At 54.1% G+C, this 13,779-nt stretch overlaps 1 protein-coding gene across 1 annotated transcript in view; it reads left to right on the forward strand.

Annotated features, from left to right (window-relative positions):
• Positions 1 to 785: 785 nt before the first annotated feature.
• ATL1 (atlastin GTPase 1) overlaps positions 786 to 13,779 on the forward strand; it is a 33,130-nt gene continuing 20,136 nt past the window's right edge. Inside the window, exons 1-3 of the mRNA XM_086462077.1 lie at positions 786 to 819; positions 12,878 to 13,125; positions 13,491 to 13,625. Coding sequence (XP_086318203.1) covers positions 786 to 819; positions 12,878 to 13,125; positions 13,491 to 13,625 — 417 coding nt within the window. The remainder of the gene's footprint in view (positions 820 to 12,877; positions 13,126 to 13,490; positions 13,626 to 13,779) is intronic.

Below are 13,779 nucleotides of genomic sequence, written 5' to 3' on the forward strand. Positions count from 1 at the left end.
TTGGAGCTCTGTGTGTGCACGAGCCACGGTGTGTGGCTCTGCTTTGGGGGGTGTGTGTGTGTGTGTCCCACCTGGGTGCTCTGTGCATGTGGGTGATCCCAGCCAGGTGGGTATTTGTGCGTGTGCCCACCTGGGAAGGGGTGTGTGTGTCTGAGCCCCGAGCCCGTCCCTTGCTGGGCAGGCTGAGAGGGGACCTGTGTGCCCAGCACCTCCTCGTGGGTGGGTGCCCAGTGCCCCAGCTGAGCCTGGTGCCCTAAGCGGGAATGCCTCCAGGCTGTGGGTGCCCACGAGTGTGGACTTAGTGCTCCCCAGGCGTGGATGCCCCCCATGTAGGTGCCCACCCAGTGCACCCTGGTAGGGGTGACTTGGGTACGGGCACACTCTGGCTGTGCCGGGTCCCCCAGCATCCCCCTCACCATTGCCGTGGGTGGGTGCCCACGGGGGTGCCGGATGCCCCGGGGGGGGAGGCACGGACCCTCGAGTGTGTCCACCCAGGGAAGTGAATGCCCCTTGGGGGTACCCTGACCCACGGGTGTCCACGCCCGGTACCCCAAGCGTGGGTGCCCCCCGGATGTGAAGGCCCGTGGGCGGGTGCGGCGTGGGCGGGTGCCCCTTGGGGGCGGCGGGCCGCCGTGCCGTGCCGTGCCACGCCGTAGCGGCGGGCGGGGATGCTGCCGCCGGCTCCCCCGCCCGCCCCGCGCCACCGCGGCAGCCGCGCCAGACGCAGCGCGGCTCGGAGCGCGAACAGAACCTCCCGCAGCTGACGCGGCCCGGGCAGCCCCGCCATGGCCCGGAACCGCCGGGAGAGGAGCAGCTGGGGTAGGCGGCGGGAAGGGGGGGGGGAGTAGGGTGGGCGGCGGGGGCTCCCGCGGAAGGAGAGCGATCCCGGGCGGGGCGGGCGCGCCCCGCGGCCGCGAACAATGCCGGGCCTGCGGCCGCCCGCGGCCCGTTCCCCGCTCCACGCTGGGGCGGGGGGCGCGCCCGGCCCCGCCTGGGCCTGGGCCGCCGGGGCGGGGCGGGGCGGCGGCGCTGCCCGGCGGGCGCGGGGCCTGCGGGGAGGGGGGGAGGCGGCGGGGTGAGCTCGGCCGGCCCGGGAGGGGACCATGGGGCCTGTGGGGGCGGAGGGCCGCCCTCTCCCCACTCCTTCCGTGGGGCCACACGGGCATCTTTTACCTCCCCCGCCGCCCTTTTTGGGGTCTGGAGACGGTGGCGGGGGTGTCCGGCGGCCCCTCCGTGGTCGGGGAGGGGGGGTTTGGGCGGGGGGGTGCCCTTTTTTTCCGGGAGCCTCGCTGGGGTGTGGGGCGGGCGAGGCGCCCCTGGTTTGCCGCCGCCCGCGGCCTGGCGTGGGCAGGGCCCGGCGCCCCACACGGGGCTGGCCAGGCCAGCCCCGGCAGCCGCCTCCGTGGGGAGCCCTCCGGCCGCCCCGGCTCTCCTCCGGCCTGCCTTGAAGTCCCTCGCCCCATCGCTGCTGTCCCCGCAGCACTTAACCCTCAGTGCCAGTGCGGACGGGGGATGTCACCTCAGCCACCACCCCGCCTCAGCCAGGGAGCGGGAGTCCCGCTCACCCCACCTTCTTCGGACGGAGCCGCTGGCCTTCCCCGGCAGGTCGCTCCTCCGGAGGGTTTTTGACATTTCTGGAGGCTGTAGGGCTTTGTTGGTGTGTCACACCCTCCAGAGAGGGGCCATTTTAAAGCCATCCCTTTACAAACCCCGCCTGAGCCCGCGGGGGAGCGGGTAGCAGCATTGCTGGGGAGCAGAGCGGGATTTTGGGGAGGGGGAAGTTCGGCAGCGCCTTCCTGCAAGGCTTCCCTTCTCCTCCGGAGCTGCAGGCCTGGAGCCGCCGGTAGCTGCTGCGGCGGCTTCCCCACGGGGGGCCGAAGCTGGTCCCACAGGTGGGCTGCACCGAGCAAGCAAAGGGGCTCCTGGTGCCTTTTACCCTATGTACAGGCGGGGCTGCGGCCGAGCCTTCTGCATCCAGCAACATATCACTGTACCGGCTTCCATGAACGCACTACCTCTTCTGTAGAAAACCAGGTTTTCTACAGCCATTTGCCGTTATTTGAGGCTGCTGAGGAGCGTAATTTGTCGTTTTCCCTGAGTTGTATTCCACGTCAGCTCACTCATCAGTGCTCGCGGTATCTTGTCTCATCAGGCAGAGCAGGTGAGCTGAGCTGTGATGTTTAGATACACAAATTACATTCTAATTTGTGTAGATGAGTGTAGGGCTTCCCATGATAATGATTAACAGTTCAGGGACATGTTTGCAGAAGCATTCCGATAACAGAGTGTGTGATTTGAGCAAACGGAGCAGGTTTGCCAGAGAGCGAGGGGAAAATGAGCAGCGCTCATTTGATCAGTGCCATTTTTAACTGTGGCTCTTGACGAAGGTCGTTAGACCCTTGGGTAAACTGGAGGGAAAACTTCCCAGTGAATATGCTGACATTCTCAGCTTTGTCTCACAGAGCTGTCAGTCCTGGCTGTGTGTGTGCTGAGTATTGCACACACGTACACACGCTGGTGCTTTCCTGTCAGATCTTGATGGCATGAGAAGAAAATGCAAATGGTACCGAAACGGATATAAATGGAGAAAACATCGTCTCGGAAAGCATAGCCTTGGTCCAGCAGGACAATTAGGCACATCCCGCAGTCTAAACATGCTGCTAAGCTGTCCTTGAGCGAAATGTGATGTGTCACTGATTTGCTGAGCTCTTCCTTAGTTTCTCTGTAAGTTTTGCAAGAATCTGGAACCATCCATGGATCCAAGTGGATCTCTGTGGGATCAGCCGCCATCTGCTGCGACCCATCCACAGGTCAAAATCACACCCTGTCTTCCAGAGAGGTTTACCTATTCCTAGAACGATTTCCCGGCACTTTGCCAGGCCGGGTGACCTTGCAGGTAATAAATCAGAGTGCAAAATGGCTGTATTTTTTGCTAGGAGAGAAAAAAAATAAATAACCCTTCAATAAATGTGTGCATTTATACAGCAGAACCTCATTGCTCTGAAAGATGTGTTTACATCCAGTGACTGCAGCATTGTCTGGTGACATCAGTCCGTGGGGTGATTCTTCCACTGCTACGTTTTCCAGCCTAGCTGGCAAAGGAGGAGTCTCAGGCTTTTCCTCAAACGAAGGCAGAAAGTCCTCGTGGCATTCTAAAAATGGGCTTATGGGTCATTCAAAGTATTACGCTGTTTTGAAACGGCTCTAACTTTGTCCTAGTTACTCTCTGGTTAGTCAGGCCTGAAAACAGGCAACAGCTTAGTGCAACCCTTCTCCTTTGTTTCACAAAAATAATTTGCTTCTTTAAAGATCACAGAGCAAACCGGGGCGAGCGAGTGCATGGCACCCAGAAGAAGTTGCCTCCGGTCAGCTCTCAAAGTGGGGTTACTGTTGCATATATACAGCCCCGGGAGCTCGTGTAGGGGCGTGTAATGCATCCAGCGTAGGATTTAGCCCTGGGCAGAAGGTCAGGATAAGGCTATGCCTCATTTAAGGCTCTCTTACCGAACGTGCTAAGCGGTGTGTAGACCTCACAAGGGGTGAGCAACTGAGGGAGCTGCAGATGTTTAATTCTTTGGTAAGAGTCAGGGACCCTGCTTTTCCCAAAGTAAGGATTGTTAGTCTAAATCCTGATTGGCACGGTGAAGTCCAGCCAGCTGGTAGCACGTGACACCGATGTTTTCCTGACATTCTTTGGGCTTGGCAGTTGGAGGTGCTCAGCAGCCCGCTCCCCTGTTGCAGTGAAGCCGTTGGAGTTCTCTGCTCCCAGTTGGTCATTTGAACAGCACAGACTGGAACAAATAGTGTGAAATCTCTTGTGTTTCCCATCATGGCCCATGTTGTAATAGGGATGACCCACTCGTCAAGAATTCCGTTTCAGAACCCTAAAAGGGGTTACAGAGGTTATATGTACTTCTTGCTCAGGATTTTCAAACTGGGTGGGAGATTGATGAGAGGTCTTAAAGGGACCTGGTTGCCAGGAAGGGCCGAGCAACTGTTTTGGGGAGAATGGACTCCTCTCTAGCACAGGCCAGGCTGAGATCATCGGTGCCACACTTCCAGGCTGCATAGCAGTGGGTTAAACTGGAAAGAAAAGGATTTTTTGGTAGTCCTTTTTTTTTTTTTTTTTTTTTTTTTTTTTTTAACTAATAGTGCTAACATCCTTTCTGCTTGTTACTTGGTTTCTGACCTTTTATGGTGGATTTTCAGATTCCACTTACTGGCATTTCTTTGTGACTCTGAATGCTGGGAACTTCCTGAAAAGTGAAAACTGAGATGTTTCAGACAGGCGGGCCTTTACACAAAAAGCCACTAGATATGAGAAGATTCACAACCAAATTACCAGCTTGTAAACGAGAAAAGAAAATGAAGGGTTGGGACTCGAAAGAAGAGACAAGACAACATTGCAAGCCAGAGACCAAATTGCTGAACATCGTGCTTGATCTTATCACAGAATGGTCTGGGTTGGAAGGGACCTTAAAGCTCATCTAGTTCCATCCCCCTGCAGTGAGCAGGGACATCTTTAGCTGGATCAGGTTGCTCCCAGCCCCATCCAGCCTGGCCTTGAGCACTGCCAGGGAGGGGGCAGCCACAGCTTCCCTGGGCAGCCTGTGCCAGGGCCTCACCACCCTCACAGGGAAGAATTTCTTCCCAATATCTCACCTAAATCTCCCTCTTTCAGTTTAAAGCTGTTACCCCTCGTCCTATCACGGCACCCCCTGATCACAAGTCCCTCCCCACCTTTCCTGCAGCCCCTTTCAGCACTGGAAGCCGCTGTAAGGTCTCCCCGGAGCCTTCTCTTCTCCAGGCTGAACACCCCCAACTCTCTCAGCCTGTCCTCACAGGGGAGCTGCTCCAGCCCCCTGAGCATCTTCGTGACCCTCCTCTGCACCCGCTCGAGCAGGTCCGTGTCTTTGCTGTGCTGGTGCCCCCAGAGCTGGAGGCAGCCCTGCAGGGGGGGTCTCACCAGAGCGGAGCAGAGGGGCAGAACCCCCTCCCTCGCCCTGCTGGCCACGCTACTCCTGATGCAGCCCAGGATTTGGTTTTGAAGCAGCAGCATCGTACAAAGAATTTGAATAGCATGGGCTGATCCCTTGCAAGGAGCAAGATCCGCCTGCCTTTCCCCCTTTGGAGGAAGAACCGAGATGTCCTGAGCTTGCCTCACAGTGGTGACATGGTGGCCTCTTCATGCTTCATGTTGTGTCCATGCCACAAGAGGCTTCCATGTTGGCTGCGTGCCTGATGGATGGGAGGGGGAAGCAGCAGTTGGTTGTATCTTGCTGCATTTTCTCTGGGTGAGATGCAGCGTACATAGTTTAGGCCCTAGGTGATGTTCCTAGGCAGCAGGCCTTATATTAACTCCTCTGCACCATCAACTGGAACCTTCTTCAGCAGGGGAGTGAGTCTGGTGCAGGTATCATCATGCTCTGGGAGGCACAAGATGTCCCATGGATCACCTCCAAAAGGCATTTCGGTCTAGAGAGACCCCAGGTCCTTTGTTCCTGCCAGAAACGCTCACATTTGCTGTCAGTTGAAGGAGGGCTAAGTGTTACGGCAATGAAGTAACGGAACACAGATTTCCCAAATGGGGTAGAGGCTCCAGAGAAGGCGCTGAACTCTGCCAGGCCAGTAAAATATATTTAAAGTGCTCCATATACATAAACGTTTTCTCCAGAGTGTAAATGCCTTTCATGCTATATCCTCGGATTTCGTGGCGCATTTACCGAACTTTATTGTCAGGCAATGGCAACAACAAAAAGATAAAAATAATTTAATGTCAGGAATTACTAAATCAAACACTGGTGGTGGAGGGGGAGCTGGTTGCTGACGAACAGAGCGGATGAAGGACCGTGCAGCAAATGCCTGCTGGGGGTGAAGGGAGAGTTTTGGAGACGTATTCGTGTGAGATGCGTTTCAGTCATCACGTCACACCCGAGTCTGGCTAGGCTTAAATGTGGGTGAGGGAGCAGGCCCAGGATTTGTACCTGATAAATAGATGATGGCCTTTTCGTAGCACTCTTTTTACGACGTCTTTTGACAAACGCAGGTTGGGAATAAGGTTCCCTCTGAGAGTTGCCCACCTTGCCTTTGAGTCACCCAGTCCTGGCACATGAACTGGCACGGACATAGCCACGTAACCGGCTAACGTGACCTCAATCTTCCTGAAAAACTTCCAGACAAACCTTTGTCTGATCTGCTTTCTTCCCAAGGTAGTCGTGTGCCCGTGTGTCTGAAGCATGCCAGCGATGAGCTCAGCCTGGGAATGTCACAGCGGTAGGCCTTGCTGCTATTTCAGAGCCAGCTGAGGCACTGTGGCTTCATGTAAGTGGTAGTAGGTGGCGGTGTTAAAACGTTTCACGTTGGACTTTGGCATTTGAGGTGTTGACTGTTGTAACAGACGGGTTTGGTGGCCACTAATCATCCGAGCTCTTGTTTCTGTCAGCAGTCTTTTGTGCAGGAAGGTCCCAAACCACTCGTGTTATCAGCTTAATCATTCATCTCCTTGTTTCGACTGCCAAAGCGAAAAGGGGCTGAGTTGGCCACGCTGTAGCTGAAGCGGCTCTCCTGCCAGCTGAGTGACTCAGGGCTGGCGGGAGGAAGGTGCTCTCTACATCTTACCACTGCTCCAAAAAAAGCAAAGGATGAGTAACAAGCCTGGCAGCGGTCGCCACCCTACTTGGCTCCCTGCTGCGAGCATCCTGGGGGGCAGAGAAGTGGGGTGCAGATTGCATTGGGCAGAGGTGTTAATGCTGCTGTGCAGCTGGGGTAGAAGAGTTCACCCCAACTTCAGAGAGGGTAGCTTGGGATCCCAAACAAGACCTCAAATGACTACCAAGCGTGGCCCTTTACCTGCCATACTTGCTTGCCAAAGGACAGGGCTAGTTTTTTTTGCGTGATAGTTTTCTAAGCAATGCCCTGCAGCTCCCTGGGTGGAGATGTTCATCGCAGGCTCTGTCATTTACCCATCATCTCCACAGAAATCAAGACCCTGCTTTGCACCTTGGTTTGTGACAGAGCTGTGATTGCATCTGTGCATCCAGTTCGGGGAGGTGTAAGCGATTTCCCACTCTGGCATGAGAAGGTCTGGCTGGGCTTCCCAGTCACTGCTGCATTTCCCAGACCGCCAGCCCCAGGCGTAAGGAAGCAGCGGGCAAGGCTGGGGTCTGAGGGAGGGACACGTGGACGTGTGCCGCTTCAGGGGGGCTGGGTGGCTCTGGTCAGTGGGTGCTGCTGATGGCCAGCGCCTGGCGTTGCCCCTCCTTGGCTCCTGGAATCCTCTGACTCCGTGAGGGTGCTACATATCCCAGCAGAGGCGTGAGCATGGTGGAGGAGGGCTCCTTGGCCATGTGGCCAGCCGTGCCCTGGAGGTACAGGTAGGACGTAGAAGGGGGAGGTGGGTGCGTGGGTGTTGTTAAACCCATCTCAGGAGGCTTTCTGACCTGCTGGCTCGGAACCCTCTGAGAGCGCGGCACAGGACAGGTTGCAGAGCAGCGATGGGTGTAAGAGAGGGCTTTACCCAGCCAGGCTTCCCTGCTTTGTCTTCTCGAAGACGCTGTCTCCCAGGAGCACCTCAGTCTAGACGCCTTACGGCAGCCTCGCGCTGAGGGAATTTGCTAACTCATAGCTGGCCAGGCCAGGCTCCCCTGGCCGTGTCAGCGCTTCGGGGTGCGGCTGTGCTCTCCCGTGTGTCCTTCGTGCAGGATTGATACAGGTTATTGCTCACACCATCCCCTCCGCCCCAGCTGTCCAGGATCTACGCGTTGCTTCGATGCTTTTTTTCTCATTTTCCCCTCGTTAGCCGGATGAGATGCAGTGCTTTGCGCAAGCCCGCCTCGGAGAGAAGGAGAGGGTGGCTGGTGCATGCTCAAAGCGATGCTGCCTCTCCCGGCCTCCTCCGAGCCTTGCTGATGATCGTTGGCAGAGGTAGTTCGGCATGAATAGAGTGAGCAGAGCTCGTGTCACAGCAGCAGCTGCGCTGAATGTGATAAGTGCAAGGGACACTGCAGCTTGCGGAGAGATGTCTTTCTTTGCCAGGGCTGTTTGCGGCGGGCAGATAAGCTTCCTGGAAGCTGAAGCTCTCTGGAGAACGTGCAGAGGGCTCAAGCCTGAGTGTAAGGTCTGTTCAGCGCTTGGCCCGTGGTGTCGTTGGTGGCACTGTGCTATGTTTGTAATGTAAACAGCTGGGGTGGACACAGCTTCAGAAAGGATCCGCACAGCTATCGCTGCTGATCAAATTAATCCCTAGAGGGCCGCTGGTAAGCAACCCAGCCCCTTCAACACAGGGATGCTCCATTCCAGGGAAAGAACAAAAAGTTAAAGCTTCCCATCAAACCTTTATTTTGTCTCCTTGGTAGTTGCTGGTTTTCCACGCGGTAAAGTTAACTTGATTCAAATACCTTCAAAATAGCAGCACCGCACGTCATCTGTGTATTTTAGAGGGGGGGAGGATCGAGGCTCAGGCTGCAGCCTCTGTTTTTCGTGGGCAGCGCTTGGATAGGTAAGGCTCCCGGGATGTAAGAGCAGGGCTGGCAGATTGGCTTTCTCAGGGTCTGGTTAGGCAGCCTGTGTTTGTACAGACGATGGGTCACGGCTGCGTTTCATTCTCAGGAATGAAATGTATGTAATTGCGCAAACTCATTTAAGGAAAAAGCTGACATGGTTAGCTGGGCTCTGGAAAGCAGTCAGCATTTCCCTGACCTGTTCTTCCATAGCTAAAGAAGAACAGGCTTAAGCAAGCACTCACCAAAGGTGTGTTGCATAATTAGTGAGATGTAATTTATCTAATTTATTCTTCTGTAAGAGCTGAAATACATCAGACATCGGCTGTCCGTCTGTACACAGGCACAATGTGAAATGTGCTGGTTTGACTGACTTAATTTTAACCAAAAATAAGTCCTAGAGCAGTTGAAGAATGCTTTATTTTTTTCCTTAGACTCTAACAAAGTGAATTATGGGGCTGTCTGCATGAGTGGGGCTCTTGCCTTGCTGCTGTCTGACAGCCCAGTAGGTATGAATGCAAATTCAGATCTCCTTCACCGTCCCGCTTTGAATCGCCATATGGAAAAAGAGACGTTGGTTCCACCCCGCTTCAGAGTCATGGAAATGAGCTGTTATGAAATGGGGAAAAGGAACTGTATCCTGGCAATTTCTGAATGAGCAGCTTGAGAATTGACGTAATTGCAAGGCGCCGGAGAAAGCCGACAGAAAGGAGGAGTCAAGTTAGAAAATGAGTGAAAACAAGAATGTGTTTAGGAAAGCTCCTTCCTTTCCCTTTTGGCCAGATGATGTTTTGCCATTGCCAGGTGCAACTTCCTTCAAAGAAGATAACTAATTTATGGCGGAAAGACCCAGTAAAATAATTGATTTCCAGTAATGCGCAGTCATCTTATAAAATAATCTCTGGCTCTCCAGTGTGGCAGATAATCTAATAAACAGAACGTGGAAGTTTCATCACGTGGAAGTAAATATGAAAGATAGCTTTGTCTGCACATGGCATACATGAAAGAAGCAGAGATAACAGGGCTGAAACTAGTTCAGAGACCAGCTTAATATCATGCCTTTTCTCTTGATATCTCCCCTGAACTGGGAAATCAACATATCCTGCTCGTGATAGTTTGTATTTTGCCCCTGTGGTGCAAACAGCCTGGCTTTCCTGTGTTCAGGTGATGGAAGCAAGGACATCCCTGAGGACACCGTGGCTGCTTTGGACTGTTACCTGTGTCTGGAGACATTCTCCCCAAATCTGTCAGTATCTGCTAAAAAAAGATCTTCTCCTTAGAGGTTCTGATGTTTTGAAGGGACAACGCCATCTCTTCTCCTCTGCACTGGTTGCTGCTTTTCCCAGCAGCTGAACCGGAGGCGGGGGAAAACCTGGGAGATCTCATCCAGCCACCAGCAGCAGCAGGAGGAGGAATCTGGGACCAGCTGGTAGCAGGATGGGAGGGACTCTCCTCAGTCCCATCAATGTGCTCGGATCCTCGGCCAGGACTGGCAGTCCATTCAGCTGTCTGAGCTGGGGGCATCCGTGCTGCCTTTCCCTGGCCTTGAAGCCCGCAGACAGCAGGGATTGTGCCCATCCCGGTACCCAGCTGGGCGCTGGGGCTGCAGCTCCCATCACTGCTGGTGTGGGACCACTAAAATGCTGGTTCCCCTCACCCTCTGTCTGCCTGCCTGGTGGTGGGACTCGTCTGGTCCGGGGAGGTGGCACAGGTACTTCACCAGCACCCCTCATGGCTTGGCTGGAGTCAGAAATGTTTAGATTTAATTCGATTTACAGACTTTTTCTTGCCTCTGCCATGAGTCACATCCTATACAGGGACCTCTCGCTGTCCTTTCTATGTAAAAGGCAAAAAAAATTGGAATTAGCTGAGCAGGGCGTTGGGGAACACCACGGGAGAGGAGGTATTTCCTATTGTAGACTTTTATGTGGCACTTGCAGCATGGCAGTGCTTAAAAAGAGCACACGAGCCTGTGCCCTTTGGCACCCATCCATACCTACTTGTTGGGAAGATCTTAATGCTGGAAGCGGTGCTTGGTGTGTGCAGCCAGAGGACTGACTGCTCGCAGGGGCCTTCATTTTTCAAGTCATTTGGCGATGTGTGCCTGGATCCTGGGTCCGTGTATTTGAAATGGGAAGGTTTTGGGTTTTTTTTTTTTTTTCCTGGAGGCCCCTAGGCAGTGTTTGAAGGGAGTTTGGTGCTGCTGGTCCCTCGCTGCTGCAGTCTGCGGGAGAATCTAGCTTTTCAGAGCATTTGGGACTTTTGTTTTGCTAAAAAAAAAACAACCCTCCAAGCATCGGGAAGAAAAGATCTTTGTCTTTCAACTGTGAGCAAAGAAAGCTCGTAGTATATGTCCGAGAGCCACCAGAAATCCCCTAGCAACCAGGCTTAATGATCCTGATATTTCGTTGCAGGATCATAGGAAATCAGAAACTCGTACAAAAGCGCTGCTGTTATTTAAAGTACGAAGTTGCTGCTGGAGGCTTCTTTATAAAGAGGCCAGAATGGGCAAACTCCATTCCTCTTGGTATTTATAGCTTGCCTTTTAGCATGTGCACGCATAGTCCTTGTGCTTTGAAACAGCTGAGACTGACTGAAAACTGGGTCCCCGAGGTCAGGGTCTGAAACAGAGACTGAGGAGATTTAACTTGAGGCTACCACGTTTGGAAAGCTGCAGCCTGAGCCAACAAACGGGGAAGTTTTTGTAGAAATGCGGAGGAACTTTCCACCCCGTGCTCCCTTCCCTGCTGGCAAGGAGATTTCACATGGCTGTAGGTGAGCTGACTGGCGTGATTAATTACTTTCAGCATCTCTTTCCTGTGCTGGGAAGTTTGGAGATAACGAAAGGAAAATTACTGGAGCTGGCCTGCTCTTTGCCAACCCCGGGGCTGCAGTGTCTGTGGATGGCAGGTCTGAAAAGGCCTCTGTCTCCCGTGTTGTGGCAGGTCCACCGAGCAGCCCAAACGGACCACGAGGCCAGTAAAAGCTGTGGTCACCTCAGCTGCGTCGGCCTGGAGGGTCACGCCGGTGGTACGTATCTGCCTGCTGTCCTGCCATTGCCGAGCAGATGCAGCCACCCAACGATGGGTCCCTGCCCGGCCCCTCCAAAGGCTCCTCTGCAGCATCATCCTTGTCACCTCTGCCCGGTCCTGGCGGGGAGGTGGGACCCTCATGTAAGGCCGTACGAACGCCACACAGCCTGGGCAGCGCTCGCCTCTGTGCCGGGGAGCGGCTCCGCGGGGAACCTTGCCATTTCGAAGCGGGAAAGTGAGCAGTGCGTGTGCTTTGCATATGCTTTCCACTTGGGAGTGAAGAAGTGTCTTTTGTCAGGCTAGGCATGTGTCTTGGTGGCCTGGTTCCTGCTGGGGCTGTCTCGGGGGAGGCTGTCGACGAGGTCGGTGGCAGAAGCAGCAGATGACGCTTTGAGCAGACTGCAGATGGAGCGGGGCTCTGCAGTTGCTACAGAAACAGCAGTCGCACAGGATGCACAAAGGCAGTGTCCTCTGGTAGAGACACGAGGTACAGACATCTCAGCTTGAATGCTGCATCCATTTTGGAGACACCCTTCAGGAAAGACCTGGTGGGGAGCGTCCGGAGGAGAGCGGTCAGATGCCTGGACGATGTGGTAGCAAGGGGTGATTGGGGGGCTTGGACTTCTCTTTTCTAACAGAGAAAAAGCTAAGGGAGGTGTTATGGCAGTCTTTGTGTATGTAAGAAGTTGTCACAGGCAAGAAGAGAGTGATCTGTTCTCCACGTCAGCTCTTGTAGGACAAAAAGAAATGGGTGTGTTTTGTCAAGGGAGATTCCAGCAGGGAATCTTACCACAGTCAGACAGGCCTTCCACCCTTATAACAACCTCTTCCACAAGGATATAAATATGTAAAGGGCAAGGAGGATGGAGCCGGGCTCTTCTCAGTGATGGCCAATGACAGGACAAGGGGCAACGGGTGCAAGCTGGAGCACAGGAGGTTCCACATGAACATAAGGAAAAACTTTTTCCCTGTGAGGGTGACAGAGCCCTGGAACAGGCTGCCCAGAGAGGTGGTGGAGTCTTCTCTGGAGACATTCAAAACCCGCCTGGACGCGTTCCTGTGTGACCTACTCTAGGGGGTCCTGCCCTGGCAGGGAGGTTGGACTGGATGGTCTTTCAGGGTCCCTTCCAACCCCTGACATGCTGTGATTCTGTGACAGGTGGCCCCAAAGTGGCATGGAGTCTCCATCGAGATGTCTGAGGACAGTTTCAACAGGCATCTGCTGGGAACGATGCTGTTTTGGGATGGATCTTTGGGCTGTTACCACCCTGTCCAGCCCTGCTGCCTGTGATTCTGCACTTTGCAGAAGAAGGAACCTAACAGCTCTTGTTTTACTTGTTTATGCAGGTAGCTTTGCAGAGAAGACTTACGAGTGGAGCTCAGAGGAGGAGGAGTCCGTGAGGAAGGCAGGGCCAGTGCAAGTCCTCATTGTCAAAGATGACCATTCCTTTGAACTGGATGAAGCTGCGCTGAACCGCATCCTCCTCTCAGAGGCTGTCAGAGATAAAGAGGTCGTGGCTGTGTCCGTTGCTGGAGCTTTTAGAAAAGGAAAATCTTTCCTGATGGATTTCATGCTGCGGTACATGTACAATAAGGTACGGCTCCAGCTCAGCTGGCTCTTCCCAGGGTTATGGTGCTGCTGTCCATGTCTCCCATGTTCTACCCAGGGATGAGCTGGACAGGACACCGGCTTGGGGGTCTAGGAATGCCCAAGCTTCTCATTAGCATGGGCTTCACAAAATGAAATAGAGCAGATCCTTTCCCAGCCCTGTGCGCCATGTGAGTGTCTAGTGGACTCTTGACTTTGGAGCAGAGATGTTCCCATTTGCTGCCCTGTAGGAAACCTCTCTGATAGGGGCTACCCCCTGCCAGCACTGGGGTGGAGGCAGCGCAGAGGAAAAACGTAAAACCAAAGTTGAGATGCGAGAACTCCAGCAACTTCTTCTGTTCCTGCCTGCAGGAAGCAGTGGACTGGGTTGGAGATTACAACGAGCCTCTGACTGGCTTCTCCTGGAGGGGAGGGTCTGAACGGGAGACAACCGGCATCCAGATATGGAGCGAGGTTTTCCTGGTGGACAAGCCTGATGGTAAAAAGGTGTGTGCTTCTCTGTTGCACAGCTGTCTGTTGCTGGTCAGCTCACTTTTCTCTTCCAGCTTTTGTAAGACTCTCCTGCCTTGTCGTAGGTGGCTCAAGAAGAGCCTTAGAGAAGGTCTTCAGTTCCATATCCCTAAATTAGCATGAATGGGTT

The sequence above is a fragment of the Leptosomus discolor genome, chromosome 3 (genome assembly GCF_034619465.1).
Source record: "Leptosomus discolor isolate bLepDis1 chromosome 3, bLepDis1.hap2, whole genome shotgun sequence".
NCBI classification, from domain to species: Eukaryota; Metazoa; Chordata; class Aves; order Leptosomiformes; family Leptosomidae; genus Leptosomus; species Leptosomus discolor.